The 25469-nt window shown below is 36.3% G+C and overlaps 2 protein-coding genes and 1 long non-coding RNA gene across 4 annotated transcripts in view; 1 reads left to right on the top strand and 2 right to left on the bottom strand.

Moving 5' to 3' along the window:
• Window positions 1-485, bottom strand: part of mitfb (melanocyte inducing transcription factor b) — a 48928-nt gene extending 48443 nt beyond the window's left edge. Inside the window, exon 1 of the mRNA XM_058763185.1 lies at window positions 199-485. Within this exon, the coding sequence (XP_058619168.1) occupies window positions 199-302 (104 nt within the window). The 5' untranslated portion in view covers window positions 303-485. The remainder of the gene's footprint in view (window positions 1-198) is intronic.
• Window positions 486-4632: 4147 nt separating this feature from the next.
• frmd4bb (FERM domain containing 4Bb) overlaps window positions 4633-25469 on the top strand; it is a 59551-nt gene continuing 38714 nt past the window's right edge. Inside the window, exons 1-2 of one of the 2 annotated variants that reach the window (XM_058764037.1) lie at window positions 4633-5152; window positions 5228-5355. The gene's annotated coding sequence lies outside the window, so the exon portion shown is untranslated. Of the gene's footprint in view, window positions 5356-25469 lie in introns of both variants that reach the window. The other variant, XM_058764036.1, reaches the window with a different exon arrangement.
• On the bottom strand, window positions 16583-25070 carry LOC131532410 (uncharacterized). Its single transcript, XR_009268891.1, has 3 exons — window positions 24944-25070; window positions 18839-18965; window positions 16583-17275 (listed from the first exon to the last, which is right to left on the bottom strand). It is a non-coding gene; the product is annotated as an uncharacterized LOC131532410 (long non-coding RNA).

Genomic DNA, 25469 nt, shown 5'->3' on the forward strand with positions numbered 1-25469 from the left:
TAATGAGCGCGTCTATCAACAGCGCGAGCGGCTTCTCGCGGACGGAGAGAGCGCAGCTGACTCTTATTAGAAAGACTAAACTAGCAGAACAACTAATATAACATGCAAACAAATACCAGACGCGGTTTTTTCTGGGCATACCGCACTTTTAAAAGCATGCAGAAGAGAACATGCATTTCAGAGCTGTCATTCACTGACCTGTTTTTCAGCGGCTGGCTCTTCAGCTCGTAATACGTTTTAGGCTCCTCGTGAAATTCCTCTCCGACTTCAAAGTCGGGCACGATCCCCGATTCCGACTGCATTTTCAAAGTTGTCAACTTTCGTCAGCTCCCAGGTGGAAAATAATGCGTCAGCTCAGAGCCGTACTTCCAGACGCACGAAGTGCCAGCCACCGTGATGTCAAGCTGTCAGTGCGCTCCAGTAGTCCGCTAGTTTCGTTTTGTAGTCCGTTAAGAGGGCTGTGTGACTGCGGCGGATGCGGCCCAATGAAGCGCGGAACTACAAATCCCAGGAATGGCGACAGCCGTGTGTCAGCATCTTTTGATTGGCTGGCACCAAAAAGGGGGCGTTACCCTTAACAGCAACATTTTTTACTTTGGTTACAAAAAGGACGTTATCTGCATGCTATGAACAGAATATATTACTTATTCAGTTATCATTAAACTTTTTTTTTTTTTTTTTTAGAATTTGCATTCACCGCGGATAATCGCTGTTGTTGTTGTTTTTAATAGTTGCGCTATTATTTTAATCTCTATGTAATTTTGTAAACAGAAAAATAAATCTCCACGCGATGGCAGTATAATCAAATATATGAAATAACATCATCACACTTCACAAAAATCCAGTGCCTGATTTTTTTCTTTTTTTTTCAGTAAAAACTAACTTACATTCATTGCTTAATTTGTACCTACTATTTGAACTAGTCTCTAACATAACTAATATTAGACGTCTCAGTTATTCATCTGTCAAAATAAGAAGATTGCATTGTAGTTTAGTTTACAAACACTGTTTCATTTGGCACAGAAGTTAATTTCAGACAAACCGCTGAAGAGAAAGTGCATGATTATTGCATACCTTCTATATTTCTATATATTTCTCTTGTATCAGTCTCATTATTCCACCTGATTGATTGATTGATTTAATATTAAATATATTAAACATGCACATAATTTATAGCACAATTAAAAGTAAAGGTGTTCTTGAAGTGTCAAATTATCATTTCATTTGTGACCCTGGACCACAAAACCAGTCATAAGGGTCAGTTTTTTTAAATTGAGATTTATACATCTTCTGAAAGCTGAATAAATAAGCTTTCCATTGATGTATGGTTTGTTAGGATCGGACAATATTTGGCCCGAGATACAACTATTTGAGAATCTGTAATCTGAGGGTGCAAAAAATCGAAATATTGAGAAAATCGCCTTTAAAGTTGTCCAAATGAAGTTCTTAGCAATGCATATTACTAATCAAAAATTAAGTTTTGATATATTTAGGGTAGGAAATTTACAAAATATCTTCATGGAACATGATCTTTAGTTAATATCCTAATGATTTTTGGCACAAAAGAAAAATCGATAATTTTGACCCAAACAATGTATTTTTGCTATTGAGCAACTTAAGACTGGTTTTGTGCTCCAGGGTCACATTTCATAAAAGGCTCTATTATTGGACCTTGAGTATAAATTGGTTTCAGTCTCGGCATTATAATGTGACATTAGGCATTCAGCATTGTGATGTGATGGCAATAATTATAGGCTATTTGTAGGAAAGTGACCTTCATGACCTTCACGAAGAGCTCAATTAATAAAAATCTAGCTCTTCATCAACTCACACGTTCAATGTCCAATTAAAATAAATAATTTGTATATATATATATATTTTATATCTTTAACTTTTGTTTTAACATTTTAATATTTTAGCTGTTTTCCTACATCTCATGTGACCATTAACCAACATCAGATAACTGTGAACATAATGTGTTGTTAAATTATTGAAATGTTCAAATCTCAGGGGTACTTAAAGTAAATATTTTAAAGCATTCACCTGACAAAAAAAAAAAAAGTAATATACAGCCGTAGTGTGAATATTATGTAATCATGTAATAAAAAAGTAACTGTAGTGTGATTATGGATATTTTCAAATGTAATATTATCTAATTACAAATACATTTTCGGAATCATATCATGTAATACAGATTATTATTCAAATGTGAATTTATAAACTCTGTACAATTACTCAACATCTTTATGGTGACTTTACTCTTTTACATCACAGATAGAGATCCTCAAAAAAATAAAAAAAAATAAAATAACACCAGCTTTGCTGGCCAGACAACTATTTTAAATTTTGGCAGATTTTAGGGGGAAAATTCATTTTTTCCCCCTAAAATCATATGTTTTTGTACGATTCATATCATTATTATGCTTAATTTCAATTACACAGTGTGCTTGTCTGATTTAAGCTTCCGGTTGGGCTGAACATGGAGCTGCTCACTCATTGCAGATGGTGTTTGTGTGTGCCGTGGGTGGAGGGTGATGGGGAAGGGGATCCCATGGGCATTCACACAGTGGGCACTGAGAAGATGCAGATAAACCAGGCCCTTTGTTCAGATGTTTGGGATATTGCTGTCAAACCCAAAAAAAGCTTAGCTATACGATCCAGTATGGCTGTACATGGACTAACCTTCATAAAACCTTTCAGCGGCTGTGTAGGCTGCATAATCTATACATGAAGAGTAATGACTTTGAATTACAGTCGCTCAAAGAAGAGCCGAGACATCACATTTGGAGAGGAGGCGCCTTGACTACAGGTTCAATAATGCTAATGTATCTTCACACGTGCAGCCTGAGTTTTATTTAATTATCGTGAAAAAGATTTTCTAATGAACCACTCATGATCACAACTTTTGTCAAGTTACTAATATGTTCGATCTAAATGTGATTTGAGACATTTTATAATTGCTACAATGGATTAGGCATTTTATGTAGGCTAGCCTAATTGATTACTAGCCTAATACACACTGTAAATCTGAAATCACTGAAATCACATGACTTCATGGGGGTGATTCCACACAAAGGGGCGGGGCACTTGTCAATCAAGAAGCTCCCCTGGGATTTGCATGACAAGGTCAATGACAGGATTCTGATTAGATTCATGTTAAGGACATAAATCTGTCATAAGACAATGTTCCTAATTGTTGTCAAATTATGTTTGTGATCTATTCAAGCAACAACATATGTATTAAAGTGATTTTTTTTTCTTTCAAACGTTTTTTTGTTGTCCCACGTTATCAAATATGATTGAGAATGTGGGACAGCATGCTTTGGGTAATCTGGGACAGATGGGGGAAATATGCATTTAGGGACTTTATAAATCTAATGACAAGGGCTAATATATGCCATAATGAGAAATGGGTGTTAATGCTGGAGGTTATAACATTAGCACAAGTTCACAGTAGCTAGCAGCTAGCTAAACCAGCTAGCTAGAGAGAGATGCTACAGAGACGGAATCTGGGAAGCGCATTCCAATAGCAAGCAAAGGTATCAGGATGAAGTAAACCGTTAATTTCATTTCCCAAATTCCCAGTTAGTTTAGTATATACAACGGTTCAAATCACTGAGCAGCAGGGGGATCTGCGCCCAGGCCATTTCACAATGTTCTGTTCACAAACGCACACACACACACACACACACACACACACACACACACACACACACACACACACACACACACAAACAGTCATTAGTCAGATAAAATGTGAAAATATCCATGGTCTTTAATTTACTCAATGAAATGTATTACAAAATACAATGGCACCACAGCGTCAGGAAAAGAGATGGCAACAGAAAGAACGAGGAAGAGAGAGAGAGAGAGAGAGAGAGAGAGGGAAATAAGAGAAATGCGAAGAAGCTAAACCAATGGAATGAGAGTAGAATGAAGGGAGCTATTGGTGATATTGTGTTTGGCATGCATAAAGTGAATATAGGCTTTTTTAGGCCTAATACATATGTCCCAGATTATCAAATCCCGGCAGAATTTTTTTTTTTTTTTTGGCACAAAACACTTAATAGGTGTGGCATGTCTCCTCTGGGCATAATATCTACATTATTTCTTCTGGTGTGGTTAGAAAACATCTTATGGATTTCTGAGAAGTCTAATGTGTTGATCTAATGCGTTAGACAGATATCAAAATAAATAGCAGAAGTCAAAATTGCAAAAAATGTCCCAGATTACCTGAATTCACCCTATTCTATTTCAAAGAATGATTAATTGAATTTGAACGAATTTAATTAATTAGCACATATACTAAGCCATTCACCACAGCAAACAAACATGTGCTAAGAATGTTTTGTATTTTTTAATGTTATCTGAATGCTCAAACCAGCCAATTTTCTTTTAGCCTAATATTTGTGCTACGCAAACGTTAAGGGAATGTTCCATTTTATCATTTTGCAAACATTAGAGGAATTCTGAACGTTCTGAAACAAGTAGTAAACATTAGACAAACAACCAACTAAAATGTTTCAGAAAAAAAGTTCCTGGTTTAATGGCAACATTTTTAGAACGTTAGGGCTATAAATGACCAGATAGCTTTGAATAAACATTCTATTTATGTTACTGGAAGAATGTTTGTTCATTACTTTGAGAGAACCAGAACATTAGCCAAAGTTCTGAGAATGTTCCCTGTTAGCTAGAATTAGAATTACGCTTTATATTTCGTTAGGTGCAGCCACATTAGCAATATTTCGGCAAAATTTTGTTTTCAAAAAGGTCCATTGTCTATTGTAGTGCAGTGCTCACAAGTCACTTTAAAACCGAGTAAACCGAGCAAATTTTTGTGTGACCAACTTTAACATGAGCGAAACATTTTTTTGCCCTCACGCCAAACACTCGACCACGCGATTCTAGAATTCCGCCGAGTAACGATATCAATGTGACCGCACCTTTAAAGCGCTAATCGAACGAATCAGTGAATCGAGTCATTTCATTTAAACGATTCATTGAATTAATTATCACGTGTTAATCAAATATGGTGTGTTCAAAATCCACTATTTCCCGGCAGCATCAGTGAAATCGGTAATAGCGAGCTGTGTGTGTGTTGTCAGTGAGCGGAGGGCGTGTGCAGGGGATCCACACACACTCAATACTATGGGTAGGCTATAGTACGAGCGAGTGTGTGTGTGTGTGTGTGCAGATAACGGCATGGCCCCGGTCTGTGTCTTTGTAGCCGGTAAAGGGAAGGCGTGGTGAGTGTCTGATCCTCACAGATGAACTGATGAGGGAATGAGGCAGATGTGCGGCGATACATCCGACAGCGAGCGCGTGAACTGAACGGAAACGCCCTTATAGACAGAGGTAAGATTTATTCGCTCATGTGTTAATCCAATGATTCGCTTTTGTATTATTTGTCGTTTTTTGGTCTGTTTTGCGGCTTTGACAACAGGCTGCACCGAAGCACGTGAACACGATGGATTAACGGGAAGATGTTCATGGTTTTTTATTTCTAAATGAAGAGGGATTGTGTAAACTCATATGCTGTTATTCGCATTTATTTGGCAAAATGACTATGGGGTATATGTTTTTTTTTTTTTTTTTGGTGCAATAGAAAGGATGTGTTTGACCATTCATAGGATTCATTTATTAATTTCATGGTCACTATGTCCTGTTGAAGCATCTTTGTGAACTGTGAGGTACAAGATGCATTATAAGATAGGATGTTCATAGGGTTTACAGTCAGTGTGGCTAGTTCTTCTCTGGTTATCTGTTTCTGGACATAGACAGTATATTGTGTCACATCACAGACATAGTGGTTTGTGAAATGAATATTTCCTCTTTGATGAGGACACAGGAAATTACATGAGATGATGTCATGACATTTTTTTTCCTCCAAATGTCATTAAGTAATTGCATACATATAAGCAGATTTGTATTGGTTATTACTTGTGCTAGGCTACTGTATTCTGTTATGTAAAATTACAGTCAAATTGGGATTTAAACTAGTCATTGTCAAGTCTGTGCGTGTTTATGATTCTGTTTGTGAACACAAGAATGTTAGATGCGAATTTAGTAATTTATGATAGAATTTAATTTTTTCCAACCCAAATTAGAAACGTATACCTGCGATGACATTCGTGCAAAATGATATTATGTTGCTGCACGTTTCGCGACACTTTCAAAGTGAAATCTCCAGTAAGCGGCGTTAAAAGCGTGTTGAGTTTTAACAGATGAACGTGAATCTGACAACTTTTATGTTAGTTGTGTATTGCAGGTTAATGCTCTTTAGCCATTTAAAATAACGTACTACCTACAGTAAACCCTACTCTAAAGTTAAAGGGATAGTTCACCCAAAAATTTTAATTCTGTCATTAATTACTCACCCTCATGTCTTTCCAAACCCGTAAGGGATCATCTTCGTAACACAAATTAAGATATTTTTGATGAAATCCGAGAGCTTTTTGACCCTCCATAGACAGCAAGGGTACTACCACGATCAAGGCACAGAAACTTAGCAAAGACATCAGTAAAACAGTCCATGTGCCATCAGTGATTCTACTGTAATTCTATGAAGTTACGAGAATATTTTTTATGCGCAAAGAAAACAGAAATAACTACTTTATTCAACAATTCTTCTCCTTGTTACCTTGGCGCCATTTTGGAAAGTATCACGATGCATGCGTGTGCTTTGTTTACATTCCGAGGACTAATTTACAGATGATCGACTTGATCGTGGTGGTACCCTTGTGGTCTATGGGAGGGTCAGAAAGCTCTCATATTTAATAAAAATATCTTAATTTGTGTTCCGAAGATGAAGGTCTTACAGGTTTGGAACGACATGAGCATGAGTAATTAATGACAGAATTTTCATTTTTGGGTGAACTATCCCTTTAAGCAATAATGTTAACAAAATTAAACGTGAGATAAAAAGGCTGAAGCGATCATGATATTTTAGTTTGCTTCCTCAAGTGTTTGAGCTCTTTTATTGTGACTTATGTTTAAATGGACTCAGATGCTTTGCATCTCAAGTGTGCAGTGCTGTACCAGGTGAGCTAACGAGCAAGTTTACTATGTCAGGAAAACCAAACTTATGGAAATAGCTGAACTGATGCAAACATCAAAACTTATTAATTTACAAATTATGCACTATGGTAAAGCATTTTGAGGTCATATTATGTGCAAGGAACCTCCAAAAATATTTGTCCCTTAATCAATAATTTTCCCTGTAATCATAATTGAAAGTTGTTGGTGTTTCTGCCTCTAGTGTTCATTTCAGCTAGAAACAGCAGTGAATTGTGTATATTCTGGAGTTTAGGTAGTGGCCCGTTTTTTCAGTGAGCCAATGTTATTTTTTGGGTGAACTGTTACTTTTTAGAAGCTAATACAATAACCTTTGCTGTTATTTCTAAGGTCAGTGTACAGTTGCTGTGTACAGTCTACATAGTTTCTTTACCTTCCTCCGTTTAACTGCCATTTTTTTTCTTATTAGCTTCAGGATTTGGAGGTAATTTGGGGAGCAGACCGGGCACTCATGTTTGCAGGACACTAGCTCATTTATATTCAAAGTCTTACCTGAAAGTAAAATAAGGTCATGTGGCTGGAGGAATATTTGCATCGCTGTATTTGCATGCCATACTGCTGGAGCTGCACAAAGGGGCTATACTTTCTAAAAGCATATGAAATCTTCCTCTTACAAATTTTAAAGTATGTTACAAATACCCAAAACATTCACTGGAAAATTAGCAGATGCACCAGTAGCATATGCACAAATCTGAGACATTACATTTACATTGACACATTTGGCAGACACTTTTATCCAAAGCAACTTGCATTGTGTTGAAGGTGCACATTTTTATCAGTAATTCATTTCCTTGGGAATCGAACCCATGACCTTGGCATTGCTAGCACCATGCATTGTTTGAGAAACAGGACTATTGAAACAGAAAGTTTGGACTCATCCCTTCTTTTTTTTTTTTTTTTTTTAAATAGGCAAGAAAACATTAGCTTATGTCACAGACGTGGCGTGAATTTGCTAATGCAAGTCAGAGGCGACCATTATTAGCGGGAGGAGACATTCTGGTTGTAAACAGTAACGTTTTGGATACGACTTTGAGTGCAACCTGATGTCACCGTTTTCATGTAACAAAATAGCCGTAAATTTAAAGCATTTAAAAAATAGTTAACTTTTAGGAGTACACTAGTCTTTTTATGGCCTCAAAATTGGACGTAAACAATAATGGGATATATAAAAATTCTTATCCGTGCATTATATCTGTACGCCACTTCACCTTCTTTTATAGCTTTTTTTGTTTTCCTCATATCTCTGAGGAAAAGACTCTTTGACGTACAACTGCTTGTCAGCCTTGTAAACAGGAACTGGTAGTTAAAGAAAAGTCTGTGGATGTGGAAATAAGCTGCAAGTGTCTTTTCTGTGAGAAGCAACTGCAGGAATTCATGTTCAGGAAGCCTTGTCACAAACAGACAGCGACTAATTTTAAACACTAAATTAAGATAGCGCTCATTGCTTCTGTGTTGGGTTGCCCTCTGAAAACAGCAAGTCAGTGGAAGTGACAGTGTTTTTCCATGACAGTACATTATCACATCCTTCTCACTAGTAGCACATCTTCCTGTGAAACGTTTATGTCTGAGTTCAAGGTGCTTTTAAGTACAAATTTAGTTTAAAGTAGATGACCTAGGGTCTGAGCTTATTTTTAGTTCAGTGTCGTTTCTCCTTTCCATCTTATGAAAGCTTCTTGAAAGCTCTGCTTCTCTCAACTCAACTGGCCGTTTGAAGCCTCTGAGTTTGATCGCTGCAGGTACAGTATCTGGCTCAGAAAGGTGCACTCAACACACGGGGGAGGAAAGATTTTCCAGACTGCTATATATATATATATATATATATAGTTATATTGTGAAATATTATTGCAATTTAAAAGTATTATTTCTTCTTGTGATTCAAAGCTGGATTTTCAGCATCATTACTCCAGTCTTTAGTGTCGCATGATCCTTCAGAAATCATTGTAATATGCTGATTTGCTGCTCAAGAAACATTCATTATCAGTGTTAAAAACAGTTGTGCCACTTCATATTTTTATTATTTGATAAATAGACAGATCGATAAAAAAGCGTTTATTTGAAATAGAAATCTTTTGTAACATTATAAATATCCGTACTGTCACTTTAACCAATTTAATGTGTCCTTGCTGAATAATAATAATAATCACAATTATTAGTAAGTATAATAGAAGTATTAAAATAAAAGTATCATCTTCTATATTTAAAAAAATAAAAATAATATAAAAAATAAAAATGCTGACCCAAAAGTTTTAGCGGATAACATTGTAACACTGTTTGCTTGACATGACATTTAAGTATGTTTTTTATGTTGATTTTAATAAATTATAACATTTTTGAATAATAGTATAACATTTATTTATTACAGTAATGACAATGATGTTTTTCGCATTGCAGTAATTATAATTTGAGGCAAATATTCTTAATACAAATAATATAAAACAAAAACAAACAAACAAACAAAAACCAAACTGTAAAGGTCCTAAAACAGGCTTAATTTCCTTTGTGCAAAATGGTATATATTTATTTATTTATAAGATAGTTCCCACACGTGATAATCACTAGTTCACAGAGGCTAAAATCTAGTTCATCAAAAACCAAAGTAATTGCTCCCAGTTCCCATGTGAATAATAAACTAACCAAGTTCTCACTCCCGTGGGAGACCTCAGGAAAAAAAGGTGGTGTTTGGAAATAACATCCGATAATCAGATCGGGTTTTGGTTTTAATTCATTATTGTAGTACCACTGACCTTCAGAATCCAGAATAAACTCTGTTTCTAGCAGCTCCTGTTTAGACTATGAGCTGCAGGTGGATTTACTGATGTCCCTGAGGGTTGCAAACATAGGCTACGTAATCAAGCAGCTGGCAGACAACCAGCTCTAATCACCCATAGGATATGAGCTGCTGGCGGGACAGTGTGTGTGTGTGTGTGTGTGTGTGTGTGTGAGGTGTGTGTAATAATCAGTCTAGAGCTGGATCCTATGACGGGATATCGACCTCTATTGTTGAGAGAAACTAGAGTCAGTGGTGTAACCTGCCGGATCTGTATGAAGACCAGTACAGTGGGTTTCACACCAGCTGGATCTCACAACGTCTCAATACAAAAACTGTGTCCAAAATGACGCACTATACACTATGCACTTATACACTATGTACTCAACCATGTAGTGTATGAATTTTATAAGGTTATTTTGTCATTAATAATTGGAGTCTGATAGCCCCTCCGCTTCGTGACGTAATTAATGCTACGAGTGCATGAAGTGTTCAACATTCCACACTTAATTTTTTTTCGGTTATTTAAGTGCATTCGGGTATTTAAAGTGCACTTTTTCTTTTTGGAATTTTCAGTGTGAACACACTACTTGCACTATTTATACTACAAAATGTCATAGAATAGTGCACAAGTACGCGATTTGGGACGCACCTAAAGACTTAATGTCCTAATTAAAATATATCGATGTTTAATGGAAATATATTTTTTTTATGTAAAATGAATCACATTTACAGGTCTGTTACACTCAATAGCTGTGTTCAAAACCTAGTGAGCAGCACTACTGTCTTCTGCTTGTGTACACTGAAAATTTGTAGCAGAAATAATTTGAACTCTGAATTTGTTAGTAAAGTTTACAAGCAGTTACAAAGAAATGGCCAGTAACACATTCAAGCATGAAATTTTAGTTGAAAACTGACATATTATTTACTTGTAAAATGTACTCTAATGCTCTTATTTACTCAAAGAATCAAAATGAAATGTAATGTTTTACATAAATAGTGTTTGACCTGGACTCATCTCTAAGCCTATCTCAATTTCTAATAAAATTATCTCCAGAATGAGAATATCCCTCACCTTACTGCTAATAGCATTAAAGGGATAGTTCACCCAAAAATGAAAATGTGATGTTTATCTGCTTACCCCCAGGGCATCCAAGATGTAGGTGACTTTGTTTCTTCAGTAGAACACAAACGAAGATTTTTAACTCAAACCGTTGCAGTCTGTCAGTCCTATAATGCAAGTCAATGGGCACACAATCTTTGAGAGAAAAAAAAAAACATGCACAGACAAATCCAAATTAAACCCTGCGGCTCGTGACGATACATTGATGTCCTAAGACACGAAACGATCGGTTTGTGTGAGAAACAAGTATTTTTATCATTTTTTACCTCTAATACACCACTATGTCCAACTGCCCTGAGCGCGTGCACGGCATCCGGTACGTGACGTCTGTATGTGCTCAGCATGATTATTGCACAGGTGTGCCTTAGGCTGGCCACAATAAAAGGCCACTCTAAAATGTGCAGTTTTATCACACAGCACAATGCCACAGATGTCGCTAGTTTTGAGGGAGCGTGCAGTTAGCATGCTGATTGCAGGAATGTCCACCAGAGCTGTTGCCTGTGAATTGAATGTTCATTTCTCTTCCATAAGCCGTCTCCAAAGGCGTTTCAGAGAATTTGGCAGTACATTCAACCAGCCTCACAACCGCAGACCACGTGTAACCACACCAGCCCAGGACCTCCACATCCAGCATCTTCACCTCCAAGATCGTCTGAGACCAGCCACCCGGACAGCTGCTGCAACAACAGTCGGTTTGCATAACCAAAGAATTTCTACACAAACTGTCAGAAACCGTCTCAGGGAAGCTCATCTGCATGCTCGTCGTCCTCATCGGGGTCTCGACCTGACTGCAGTTCTTCGTCGTAACCGACTTGAGTGGGCAAATGCTCACATTTGTTGGCGTCTGGCAATTTGGAGAGGTGTTCTCTTCACGGATGAATCCCGGTTTTCACTGTTCAGGGCAGATGGCAGACAGCGTGTAAGGCGTTGTGTGGGTGAGCGGTTTGCTGATGTCAACGTTGTGGATCGAGTGGCCCATGGTGGCGGTGGGGTTATGGTATGGACAACGAACACAGGTGCATTTTATTGATGGCATTTTGAATGCACAGAGATACCGTGACGAGATCCTGAGGCCCATTGTTGTGCCATTCATCCACGACCATCACCTCATGTTGCAGCATGATAATGCACGGCCCCATGTTGCAAGGATCTGTACACAATTCCTGGAAGCTGAAAACATCCCAGTTCTTGCATGGCCAGCATACTCACCGGACATGTCACCCATTGAGCATGTTTGGGATGCTCTGGATCGGCGTATATACGACAGCGTGTTCCAGTTCCTGCCAATATCCAGCAACTTCACAAAGCCATTGAAGACGAGTGGACCAACATTCCACAGGCCACAATCAACAACCTGATCAACTCTATGCGAAGGAGATGTGTTGCACTGCGTGAGGCAAATGGTGGTCACACCAGATACTCACTGGTTTTCGTACCCCCCCAATACAGTAAAACTGCACATTTTAGAGTGGCCTTTTATTGTGGCCAGCCGAAGGCACACCTGTGCAATAATCATGTTGTCTAATCAGCATCTTGATATGCCACACCTGTGAGGGGGATGGATTCTCTCGGCAAAGGAGAAGTGCTCACTAACACAGATTTAGACCGATTTGTGAACAATATTTGAGAGAAATAAGCCTTTTGTGTACATAGAAAAGGTCTTAGATCTTTGAGTACAGCTCATGAAAAATGGGGGCAAAAACAAAAGTGTTGCATTAATAATTTTGTTCAGTGTGTATGTGTGTATATGTGTATATATATATATTGTGACGGGAGGAGCCAACGACAGACACAGTGGGTGTGGCGTCAGGCCTCGGAGAGGCTTTTTATTAACAAAATAAAGTGTCCAGGGAAGAAGTGTCCAAAATAAACAGGGGTCTGGTGTCCTCGTCGTGCTGCGGGGCTCGTGAAGGAGGGCAGTGTTCCAGGAGGGGAAGGGTCCAGGGAAGGGGCGGAGTCCGGCGGCCGCACGCGCTCCCACTCGGGTCCGGGGCGCGAGGGCGGCGGCTTCATCATAGCGGCGGCTCTTACACGTCGTCCACGGCCTTTGGTAGGACTTGTACGGCCCGACATCCTGGTCCGACGGCCGTAATACGGGTGCGGCTTCGTCCGGACCGCGGGTTCGCAGCTCACGTCTTCGGTGGCGCGATGTCCCTCGCACCCTTCCTGGACCCACGAGGACACCAGCGTGCATGCACGGGAAGAGACCGGTCTCCCGAGGAGAGGCGCGCTGGGCATTTAACAGCGGCGGTGATGAGGCTTCATTCAGTCCAGCTGTGCCTCATCACACGCCGCCAGCCCGCGTTGATCCCACGCCTCCTCTCATCCACCCACTCCAGTCGGGAGCCTGGTGAAGGGCGGCGAATAAGGGACGGGTGGTGATGATAATGAGGGGAGGGCCACTGATCCGTCACATTATATATATACTTTTAAGTTAGTGATAATAACACAAAGTAGCAAATTGTAGTTCACGGCTGTGATAGGCAATCGGCTATTAAAAAAAAAACTGTCCCTTCAGAATATACCGTCCAAACTTCCTGTTGCAAAAGGAAATACTGTGCACCAAAACGGGAAAGAAAACTTCATCAAACCAAATACTGAAAAATAAACAATAATTGTTTTTATAAGAGTCTGCAGTTATCATGTTGCAAAGCTAACCGCGTGATCTCTAATGAGCTCCATTTTTATTAGATACTTTGCAGCACTTCATGTAATACACAACGTATGAAATCAACATTTTTCTCAATTCTTGAATAATTGATTTAATTGATTGCTTAAGCTGTGAACACTGCTGTAAAGCCTTAGAATGTGGATAAAATGTGCTATCTAGGTTTTAGACAACCTGATGTCATGACCTGATTTCATATTAATCTGAATATGAATCAAAGCATTTTTAGGTGAAACATCACCATGAAAGCACTATAGATTATATAAAAACATACAAATACAGTTTGTACAAATTTGCACTGATTCATCGTAAAAAACACTTAGAAATTGTCATTAAACTGTGTTGGTTTTGAAACAGAGCTATTGTAAATGCAACCAGCATATTTGAAAGGTATAACATAAAAATATAAGTAAAACAACAATATAATGCTGTAAAATGCATTAGCACTAAACTTGCATGTTGATCCACCAATCACAGGTTTCACAGATGAAGCAGCACTGCAGCAAGTGCTTTTGGCACATTTCCAGCGGTGCTGCCTTGTTTCCCGAACAATGGCACCATGGCCCATTGGAGTAATGAAATATTAACCATATGAGTTCAAAGAGTCCTGCTGAAAAGTACATCTGTTGTGCCGTTGATTGAGCCACTTAACCCCTAAACAGCCTCTCAGGAGACGTTATAACTCAGCGCCTGTGGCCACACCACAACACCAGCAGAGTCCAGTGTGCCAGAAAGAAACCAGCTTAAAGCAGTGGCTCCGTCTCAATATATCATGAACTAACCTGACGCCTACTGCCTGCACAGACAGTCTATGTCCACGCAGCCTATATGCAGGATGTATTATTTTCTGAAAAACTCTTATATACCTAGATTTTTGTTTGCCTGTACCAAAATTTTAGGTTGTTGTGGGCGGTTGCTAGGTGGTTGCTTACTGGTGTGCACACAAGTCTCAATGATATTTTGGTCTGTAGATATGGCTTGGGTCCCTCCCTCAATGCACGTCTATGGGAATTTTTTTTCTTCCCTTGTATCTGCCAGGTTAAAAAAAAAAAAAAAACATGGCTCAGTAAAGTTCCACTTTTCAGTGAGCCACACTTTCTGAGATATTGTTCATAATGAGTTTGAGATGGGCAGCAGGCATTATAATCTAATGCATGCAGTTTTAAAAGCCATTTTCTTGTCAAAAAAACGTGCACTTTGTAGCGTACTTCAAATTTTAAAAGTATAAATAAAAATACTTGCAGATAATATAATATTAATGAAATAAAGGCTATTTAAGTGTGCCCATATTATTTTTTCCTCTGATCATCTTCAGACTGTGCTAGCAACAATTTATTAAAAGATTTTGAATAGACCAAGTGGTTCTTGTAAAGATTGTTAACCAATTTGACGAAGAGGACCAAAAGGACGTCAGATTATAACTTTGCAACGCTTTGGCCAATTGTGACGAAACTTGGTACCTGTGATAACAAGAGATTTTTTTTAAATATATATTTTTGTGTGGAACTGTTTGGAACAAAAAGTGTAAGATTGATCTCTTTAGTTTCGGAGCAGCGTGCCTATGATACTTATGATACTTGATACTTGTGTTGAATTTAGGCCTGCTCAGGTTAAAGCAATAATAACGCAGCACTGTTATAGGCTTTATTTGACCATATAAATCACTCGTACTTCAAAGGGTTGCTAGGTCCAGGGATTTTACATTATTTGTAAAGCACCTCCAATCCAGTTATCACAAAGTGCTTTGTGCTTTGCTACTCCTGAAAAGAAACAAAGTCAGCTTTCACAATAGAAACAAAAAACAGATTTCAAAAAACAAAAGCAAAAAACAGCTTAAAAGACTGTACATACTGCAAAATTAAAATAATGAATACTGTTTTGACGCACTTCAGTTCAAGTGGCAGTGCTGAGTGCTCTTTCACTTTAATACAAGTTATAGCACAAAATGAACATGAATGAACATCAGAAGCTATGTTTAAAGATAAGTTACCAAAATATATCACGTCTCATGTAATCACTCAATTGTGAACAATACGTCACTTAACATTGCATTTACATTACATTGTTCAGAGTTGGTTAGTCAGCTATAAAAAACACTAGAGGGAGCTTATTTACTGTTAATATATATGTATATGAATATTTATATGAAGTGTTTTTATGAAAACTATCTTATGTGCAATTGAGTTGTATACAAATGTTTTTATTTGAGTATGATTATTATATATGAAAATAAATAACCCTGAATATAATAATGTTTTTTGTCCATTTTAACCTCTAATGTTTCAAATGAGAGGGCTCCCTGTATAGTTTACAGGTAGAGATTTTTCTATTCCTTAAGAAAACCAAACTATTGGTATCTGTAGATATAATTCAGAATAATCGGCTATCGATATCGCCTGAGACATTTCATATTGATGCATCTCTAATAGTTAGAGCTTTCGTAAATTTTGTTGCATGGCCATGAATCCCACCTGGTCCCTGTGTCCTGCAGAATCCAATGGTATGTTATTTTGACGGACATATTGTCTGTCAAGCCATGTTGATTTATATCAAAAACCTACCTTTTCTAACTCATCCTAGACTGTTTGTCTGATCTTTACCAAATTTTACACAGATCATCATCAGACCCTTCTGGCCAAAAATGATTAAAAGCTTTATGATATCTCAAACCGTTTTCATATAACTCATCGTCAGAGATGATGGCGTGATGCCAATCTGGATATGAGGCTGTATTTTTGCAATGCTTTGGTATATGAACACCAAACTTTATGTATGGCATTATCACCCAACACTGACCACAGTAGATCAATTTGGTGGCAGCTATTGGTCAAAAGTGATAAGCAACATGTAACATTACAAGTGATTGTATTCATGGGTTTTCAACCACTTAGCTTAAAATGATCAACAACAGTCCATAATTACTGATTTTTTAATTGGTCTGCTGCTCCCCATGCTTTCTTAGCTCCTCGTTTCACTTCTGTTGTACTTGACCCCTTTATTTTAGTTTATTTTAGTTAATTTTTTGTCAGTATATTCAGCAGTACAGTAAAGTCCAGTTTTACCATATTAGAAAGACAAATTACTTATGAAATCACATATAATGTATTTATGTCCAAAACACAAAAAACTCTTAGGTTGAGCTTATTGCATTTAATATGCAATGAATATCATTAAATGGCAATTAACATGCAATTAGCAAGTGTCTAAAAACAATACATTTAGTTCGAAAACAATATATGCTTACTAGGGCTCACTAGGTACGAGGCACATTATCTTTCTAAATATCAGCTGAAAATAACAAAAGCCCTGAAAACTTGCGCTCTACAGGGCCGACTGCAGAGCAGATAAATCTTGACGGGCAACATGTCTAGGCTTTGTGTTGCAGCTGCACATGTGCACAGATAGACTGTCAGCACAGGTTACAGATGCTCTGCTCGTGAATTGGTGACAAGCATGTCGTGGGTTCATTTACAGCTTGAGTGGTTTCTGTCTCCTCCCGCGGGCGCTGCAGTCCAGCTCTTCTGCTGCGTCCACTGCAGAACCAGTGCAGTTCCTCTATCAGATCTCTGCATGATGCTGCTGTGGAGCAGTTCCTCTCCGATACGAGACCAGCATCAGCCGCGGTTCAACAATGAGATCACAACTGAAAATAAATACACTTACTGAAACAGCTTACTAACACCAAAGCCTTAGCATGCTAATTTTAGTTTAACCAAATTCCCAGGGTTAATTCCACCAAAGAGTCTCAGTTTCTGTGGAAATAAATAAATAAAAAGTGAGTGAGTAAATAAATAAATGAAATAGAGTCTGAAATCTTCATATACTGTAATCAGTTTGGTATTATGTTAGAAACTGTTTTCATAGTTTAATTTAAGTCATTTTTACACTTTGTTGACATTGTTATATGGATTGTGTATTATTAGACATTTAATTTGACGTACTAATTTCAAAGCTCAGTTGCTCATGTTCATAACGTTTATTTACATTACCTGTGCTGTTAACTAACGCTCACTTAAAATGAATCTTTAAAAACACTAATAATTGAATAACACTGTTAAATGTAATATTTAGCAGATCTCTAAAGGAATATCCATTTTTCATTTTTATAATGTTGTGATGTTTAGTGTAAAGTTTACTTGTAGTATTTAAAGTGAATGTTTTCAGAATTGTATTTATTTTTTATTTTATTTCTATTTTTATTTTATTTTTTAAATAGAGAATTTTTACAATTTTAATATCGATACATCCTAGTTTTGTTATTAAATTAAAACTATTAAAATAGCTCTCATAAATTGAAATAAAGCTTAAATAAAATTATATAATGAGATATATATATATATATATATATGTAATATGTTGTTTTTGGTAATAATAAATTTACTTTAAATGAATTTACTTTAAAGTACTAAAATTCCTAAACTGAAATAAAAATAAAACCATATAGAAATAACACAAAATTTCTTAAACTCTAATGAAATGAATTAATTAAAAACTGAAAACATACAAATTAAAGATAATTCTAAATATGAATAAATGTTATGAAAATAATAAATAACACTGATGCATCCTTAGTCACATGCAATGCGAATTAATTGTCTTTCTTTGATTATACCGTTTACAGTTAATTAGATTAATTCATAATTAAATCTGATTCATTTTATTTGATCAACAGCCTTATTTTAAGTGTCATCTTTCTGTGATGTTTGAATTCCTATGACACATTGACTGAGTAGGACTGTGTGTTTACGCAGAGGTTTTTGGTGAAGCATCAACCTGCCGTGTGGCTTGCGGGCATGCACACTTCAACACTAAATTAGACTTGAAATTGAATTAAGAGCCAGAGGAACTCTTCACACCACAGTAGAGCGTAGACACCTGTGATCACATAATATAACTCAAGAGTCCTGAAGTGTGTCCAGCACTAAATGGTGGGTCAGAGGTCGTGACTGAGCACTTGAAGAAGCCAAAGGAGTGTTAATATCAGCTGATAGAGAGAGAGAGAGAGAGGAGCAGAAATGAAGAGAAAGGAGTGCCGCACACACACACACACACACACTATGAACCATAAGAATTCAACACAACAGCAGCTCTGTTAGAGAGATTCTCTTCAGAATTGGTTTTGCGGTAAACATGAGGTGCGGTAATTGTGTATGACAAGGACTTGTTTGTTTGAGAGAGAGTGTCCTGTGTGAGTGAGAATGTTTACCGGGATGTAGACTGACAGGAAGACACTGTTTTGGTCAGAAGGAAAGTGTTCCTTTGTTTTAAAGCAGAGACTTGATAACCCTTGCAACTGGCCGTCATCACGTGCATCTGTACTGTGAGTTCATGACCTGGAAAAAAACATCCGTGAAAAGATTGAGGGTTAGGTATATCTTTAAAATGAAGGAACCAAATGTTTTATTATTATTATTATTTATTTATTTTACATTTTTACTCACACTTTCATTAGTAATTTGGTCATCACTAATGTTTAGCTTAGTATATATTTTGTTATAATTAAGTTTACTGATTTTGTTGTGTGTTTGTCATTTTGTCAAGATTTTTTTATATGTCAGCATAGTTTAAAATTTTTTCAATTTTAGTTTTAGTAATTTTAATAAATCAAGTTAAACTAAATAAAGGAAATGTTGTATGTATGTGTGTGTGTGTGTGTGTGTGTGTGTGTATATATATATATATATATATATATATATATATTATATTTTATTATTTCAGTTGAAAAAAATAGAAAAATTTAAGTAGTGCTGTCAAACGATTATTCGCGATTAATCACATCCAAAAGGTTTTTGTTTACATAATATGTGTGTATACTGTGTATATTTATTATGTATATATATAAATACACACACATACAGTATATATTTAGAAAATATTTACATTTATATATTCATATTATTATATATTATATTATATATAAATATATTTAACATATAAACATAAAATTTTTCTTAAATATATACATGCATGTGTTTGTATGTATGTATGTATGTATGTATATATATATATATATATATATATATATATATATATATATATATATACAGTATACACACATATTATGTAAACAAAACCTTTATTTTGTATGCGATTAATCATTTGCAATACAAATTTCAAGTTATGTCCATGAAATGGTACTTTAAATAATAACCAAAATAAAATTTTATAAAATCAAATAATAAATATTAAAATGCATTTTAATTTTTTTTTTTTACATTTTTAACCAATGTAATTTAACAAAAGTATTTAGCTTAGTATATAGTTTCTGCAAAAGTACTATATATCATTAATAGATAAATTAATGATCTGTAATTGTTAATCAAAATCAAATTTAAATATCGTTTCTTTAAATTTAGTTAAATATATAAATTTATTTATTTATTTATTTTTCCTATCTGTATACATTGTTTTGTATTTAATAAATTATGTAGCAGCTACATAATTTACATATTATCTACATAATTTCTGGAAATTTTGAATTCCTTTTTTTTTGTTGGCATTTTCACCTTTATCATGTTAGGACAGATCAGAGATGACAGGAAGTGAAGTGGGAGAGAGATGGGGGGGCGGGACTGAGAAAGGTCCTCAAGTCAAGATTCGAACTCGGGACGCTTGTAGCACAACGGCGCTGTATGTCGGCGCACTGCCCACAAGGCTATCGGTGCTATGCTATGCTATGCTGACTATTCTACTACATGTTGATTTACATAACATTTACAATCATATTAAAGGTACATGATGCAAAAATACGCAATATTTTTGGACAGTGGAATCGATCATTTTAGATACACAGTTGCGCATTTAGCCTTGATCTTCAGACTGATTTGGACTAAAGAAGGGTACGTTCAGAGCATGTGCAGAGTGTGACAGAACGCTGTGTCTCTGCTCAAATCCGGATAGACTGTGTGTGTGACACAAGTGCTGTTCAATTATTCATCACATGGAGTAAACAGAGATAAGCTGCTGAACACAGACTGGGACGGGGTTTGATAACGGCTCCCGCTTGAGTTCACTCAGACATGATACCCAGCACAAAACCCACGTGAGGCCTGCAGAGATGCGTCTCTGTCCCGACAGATTCCTGGAATCGCTCTGAATGAATGGCAAACAGAATGGAGTCTCGCGGTGTCGAGATGAATTTACTATCTGTTGTGTCGTGGTAATTCAAGCCATTATGAATGTGGAAACGCATTCAGTGTGGCTTCTCATGCAAACATGGGTGTGCCATAGTCATTTCATACTGTTTGCCAAGCGTTCCTCATGTGGCCGTATAGACGGGCAATATGCTCGAGATTTATGTTAATGTGGCCATAATAGTGACCAAAGTCCTGATTTACTGAAGCATTTTGTTTGTGAAATTCTGTTTTGCAGAGATGTTATGGTGGCATGTTTAATAGTTTCATTTGCTCTGTTCATATCTTGTCATTGAAGGATTTATACAAACGTTTACAGTGAGGTACTCTGATATCTCACACCATAAACTAATTGTACTGAATGTGCACTTGTAGTGTACTTCAAATCTTAAAAGTATATTTAAAAAAGTATTTGCAGGTAGTATATTATTAATGAAATAAAATGCCACTTAAGTGAGATTCTTTGATTTTAACACTATGTCACATGTACTTACTATTATATTGACAATTAATTATGCATAATTACATGCAAGTAACCCTAAGCCAAACCCTAATCCTAACCCTAACCATATAGCAAGTACGTGTAGTTAATTAATATTACTCAGTACTTGCATGTATAATTACACTTTAACAAGGACACCTTAAAATAAAGTGTAAGCCACTTTCTCAACACACCTAAGTACACTTACATGACCCTGGACCACAAAACCAGTCTTAAGTCGCTGGGGTATATTTGTAGCTGTAGCCAAAAATACATTGTAGGGGTCAAAATTGTTGATTTTTCTTTTATGCCAAAAATCATTAGGATATTAAGTAAAGACCATGTTCCATGAAGATATTTAGTAAATTTCTTACCGTAAATGTATCAAAACTTCATTGATGGATGACTGGTTTTGTCATCCAGGGTCACATATTGTTTATAAAAAGAGTACTTATTACAGAAATAATACACTTTAAAATATATTTCTTACGTGTGAACTTAAGGCGATGTTATTTAATTAAATTTATATGAAATGCATATAGCTGGACTTTTTAGTATTTTTGACCCACTTAAGTACGTTTATAATGTCATTATTTCTATTGTCCTAAATATTGATATTGAAATATGGTTAAAGTTACTGCTGAATGTACTGACAATGTGCTTTAGTATGTTAGTCAACATATCAAAATAAGTGTACTTCTTTAAAACATGACAAAAGATTATTAAAAAATAATGATTTAAAATGTACTTTAAAGTAAAACTTTTATTTTGACATTATTACAAAGTGCACTTAAGTGTGTTAAGAAACACTGTAATAAAAGTGAACTCTCTTTAAGTGCACTTAAGTAGCTTTTATTTCATTCATATTTTATTAATAATTTCATTCATATTTTTAAATATACTTTTAAGACTTCAAGTACACTACAAGTGCACATTCAATATAGTTAAGCACTTTTTAGAAAGAGAAACCAAGACCAAGCGTTAACTGAACCAGCCTGATATATAACTTTTTGAACGTTTTTAAGCTACGATAGAGCTGATTGTCAGATGTTAGGGAGACATAATTTTGACAGAAATTTGGTCTTTCCCCATTCAAGTAGATGGATCTGCACTAGATCTGTGCCTACAGAAAACAGCCGACTGGGGGAATTACAGGAGTGACCTGACTCGATTAGGGACTTAAACGCACACCTTACGACTTCCAAACTCATAACTAAGACTTCAAAAAGCAGTTAAAGCAGTAGCCTGTAAATATTAGATGCTGTTTTGGGGGCCTCAGCTGCAGGTTGTTTGTTTGCAGCACTTTACACCCTTCTTCTCTGAAAGAGGGGCTTTAATCAGTGCCATCAATGTTCCAGTAATTAAACTACTTAATTATGTCTTCTGTTAAGGCCAAGCCTCAAACAATGTACAGTATGTGACAAAGACCAAACGCCAAGAAAAGAACAAATAATGTACTTTGAGGATCTTCATTCTTCAGGACAGTCGCCTCACTAAAGTCCCGCTCGTGACTTGTCTTCTCAGTCTATAAATGGTTTTAGATGTTTCTCCGCTGGGGAACCTGTACGTTAACTTGACTAAATTAAGTTTCTTTTGTTAATAAGCAGTAGAGCTCTGCTCACAGTGGCAGATTAAAGGACAAAAGGGTTTTGTTAGAGGCTTTACATGGATTTACTGAGTCTGGGGGTTGTCTGCCATACTCAGGACAGACAGTTTAAATGTGGCCTTTTAAGTTTACTGAGCCCGAGGGTCTCGTCTTGTGTGCCCTCCCCTGTGGCGAGCGCGCGCACACACACACGGGCATTTTGTAGACTGTCTGAATGAACAGTTTTCATTTGTGCATGACTCATTCATAATTTATTATTTTATTTCTTATGTATTTTTTACAAAAATGTATAACAGGAAAGAATCTGCCAATGTAACAAGACCAAATACACATAGATACTCTATAGATAGATTTCTGTAGTCATAATATTGCATGCATTATTAAATGTTTTAATGTTGTGATGATTCATATTGGCGCTGGTTGATTTGGTTAATGGCTTATGACTCTTTTTATTTTTTTGAGATGCTTAAGAAAATGAAAAAATACTTCAAGAACCAAAGCTGCTGAAAACGTGGGCATTACTGTTGTGCTTTATTGAGTTAAAGGATAAAAATCCATGTTTCAGTTTCAAAATTAAGTTTCCATTTATTGGCGTCTCACATTAGTATGTTGCTAATGTGATTGTATTGAGCTTTCAGTCACCAGCCACATGCTGCGAGAGAGACTGTCAGTCCTCTCTTTATTACAGCCTGCTGAGAAAACAGAAAGAAACAAGCTAGTTTTTCAGATTTATTTACTTTTTATTCACTGTGTGATGTGTTCAGTCGTCAAAGATGGTAATTATATTTGATACTCAATGAAAATTAATTGAAGTAAACACACACTTTAAAGAATTTTTTTTTTTTTTTGATGTGCAGGTCTTGATAAAGAAACAATATATGTGACCCTGGAGGACAAAACCTGTCATAAGTAGCACGGCTAAATTTGTAGCAATAGCCAACATTACTGTATGGGTCAAAATTATTGATTTTTCTTTTATGACAAAAATCATTAGGATATTAAGTAAAGATCATGTTTCATGAAGATATTTTGTAAATTTCCTACTGTAAATATATCAAAACTTAATTTTTGATTAGTAATATGCATTGCTAAGAACTTCATTTGGACAACTTTAAAGGCGATTTTCTCAATATTTAGATTTTTGTGCACCCTCAGATTCCAGATTTTCAAATAGTTATATCTCCGATCCTAACAAACCATACATCAATGGAAAGCTTATTTATTCAGCTTTCAGATGATGTATAAATCTCAATTTCATAAAACTGACCTTTATGACTGGTTTTGTGGTCCTGGGTCACATATAAGGAAAATATTACAGTTTATCTTGATTGCTAACACACTAACTGATTAATTTGGCTCAATTTCCCAAACAGTTCTTGAAACAAAGACACACATCTCAAACCTTTTACTGTAAGCGAGCAGTTATTAGTTTGGCCAACTGAAAATATGTGCATTTGATGATATGACAAATTAAAGAGTTTTGCTTGTTGTGTTTGGACAAATGGTGCATAAATGTTTGTGTAAAACCCATAAAAGGATTGAAAAGCTACAATTGCTTTTTTCAGTTATTTTTAAGCATTGGTTAGTTGTATTAACTATTCTAAAAAAAAAACTGAGTTTTGTGTACAGTGTTTTGAGAAAATCCTTTGCCTGATTTTTAAAATGAATGAAAACGTACAATCTTTTTACGAAGTGTTCGGATCACCGTGTTAACTCTTTTGAGAACCGTGACCTGAGTTTGGAGAAATGTGTCAAATCTATTGAGAAATCTGTAATGTTGTGTAAATTGAATGTGAAATGCTCTGCCATCTGCTGGCAGCACATGTAATTACAACTTGCAAAGATGCCTGGCAGGATATGAGCTCTCAGCCACTTATAAATAGCAGATTTCAATGTCATAGATAAACATCTAATATCTGTCATGGCAAATATCATTTGCGCTTTCAAAACCCTCGCAGGTTTATCTTCACATCCAGAGGTTTTTATCTGAACACGCTCACTGCGTCGAGTGGTTTCAAGCTGTCCTGAGTCATATTTTTATGCCGCCAAAAACCAATAAAGATGCAATAGCTGAAAGATGAAAGTTATTACCAAAATAGATTGTCTGTTTGCCCCTCAGTTGCTTCAAAGAATATATAATTGACCAGGACCATTTTCTCTCAAACGAACCCAGACGATGAAGATTGCTTTAGCATGTTGGGGACAGTCAGCGCAGCTCGTGACGGCTTGATTATAAGGCCGCTGAATGGCTGTTGATTGGGGTGATAATTGTTGCGGAGGCGTAATGTTGGTCACATGGTTATGGCGGGTGGGTTGAGGAGGACATTATTAAACAGTCCCATGGGTTTAACAGCTTTCTCTGCTCTGAAGCTGGTCTCTTACTCTCTGTCTGACAAGCAACAACATCTCTCATACACAAAATATCTGAATTTTTCCCTGGTAGATGACGAACGGGTGAAAAAATCCCATTCATTAACAAAGAAGGACCATATCTGTGATGTAGTGACACAGTATCACAAAAACATAAACTATCCCTTTAGACCGGTGCTTCACAAACTTTTGGATTCGAAGGCACCCGTTATCAAACTTATTATTCAAAGGCTCCCTGATATTGGCA

The sequence above is a fragment of the Onychostoma macrolepis genome, chromosome 23, assembly GCF_012432095.1.
Source record: "Onychostoma macrolepis isolate SWU-2019 chromosome 23, ASM1243209v1, whole genome shotgun sequence".
NCBI lineage: Eukaryota > Metazoa > Chordata > Actinopteri > Cypriniformes > Cyprinidae > Onychostoma > Onychostoma macrolepis.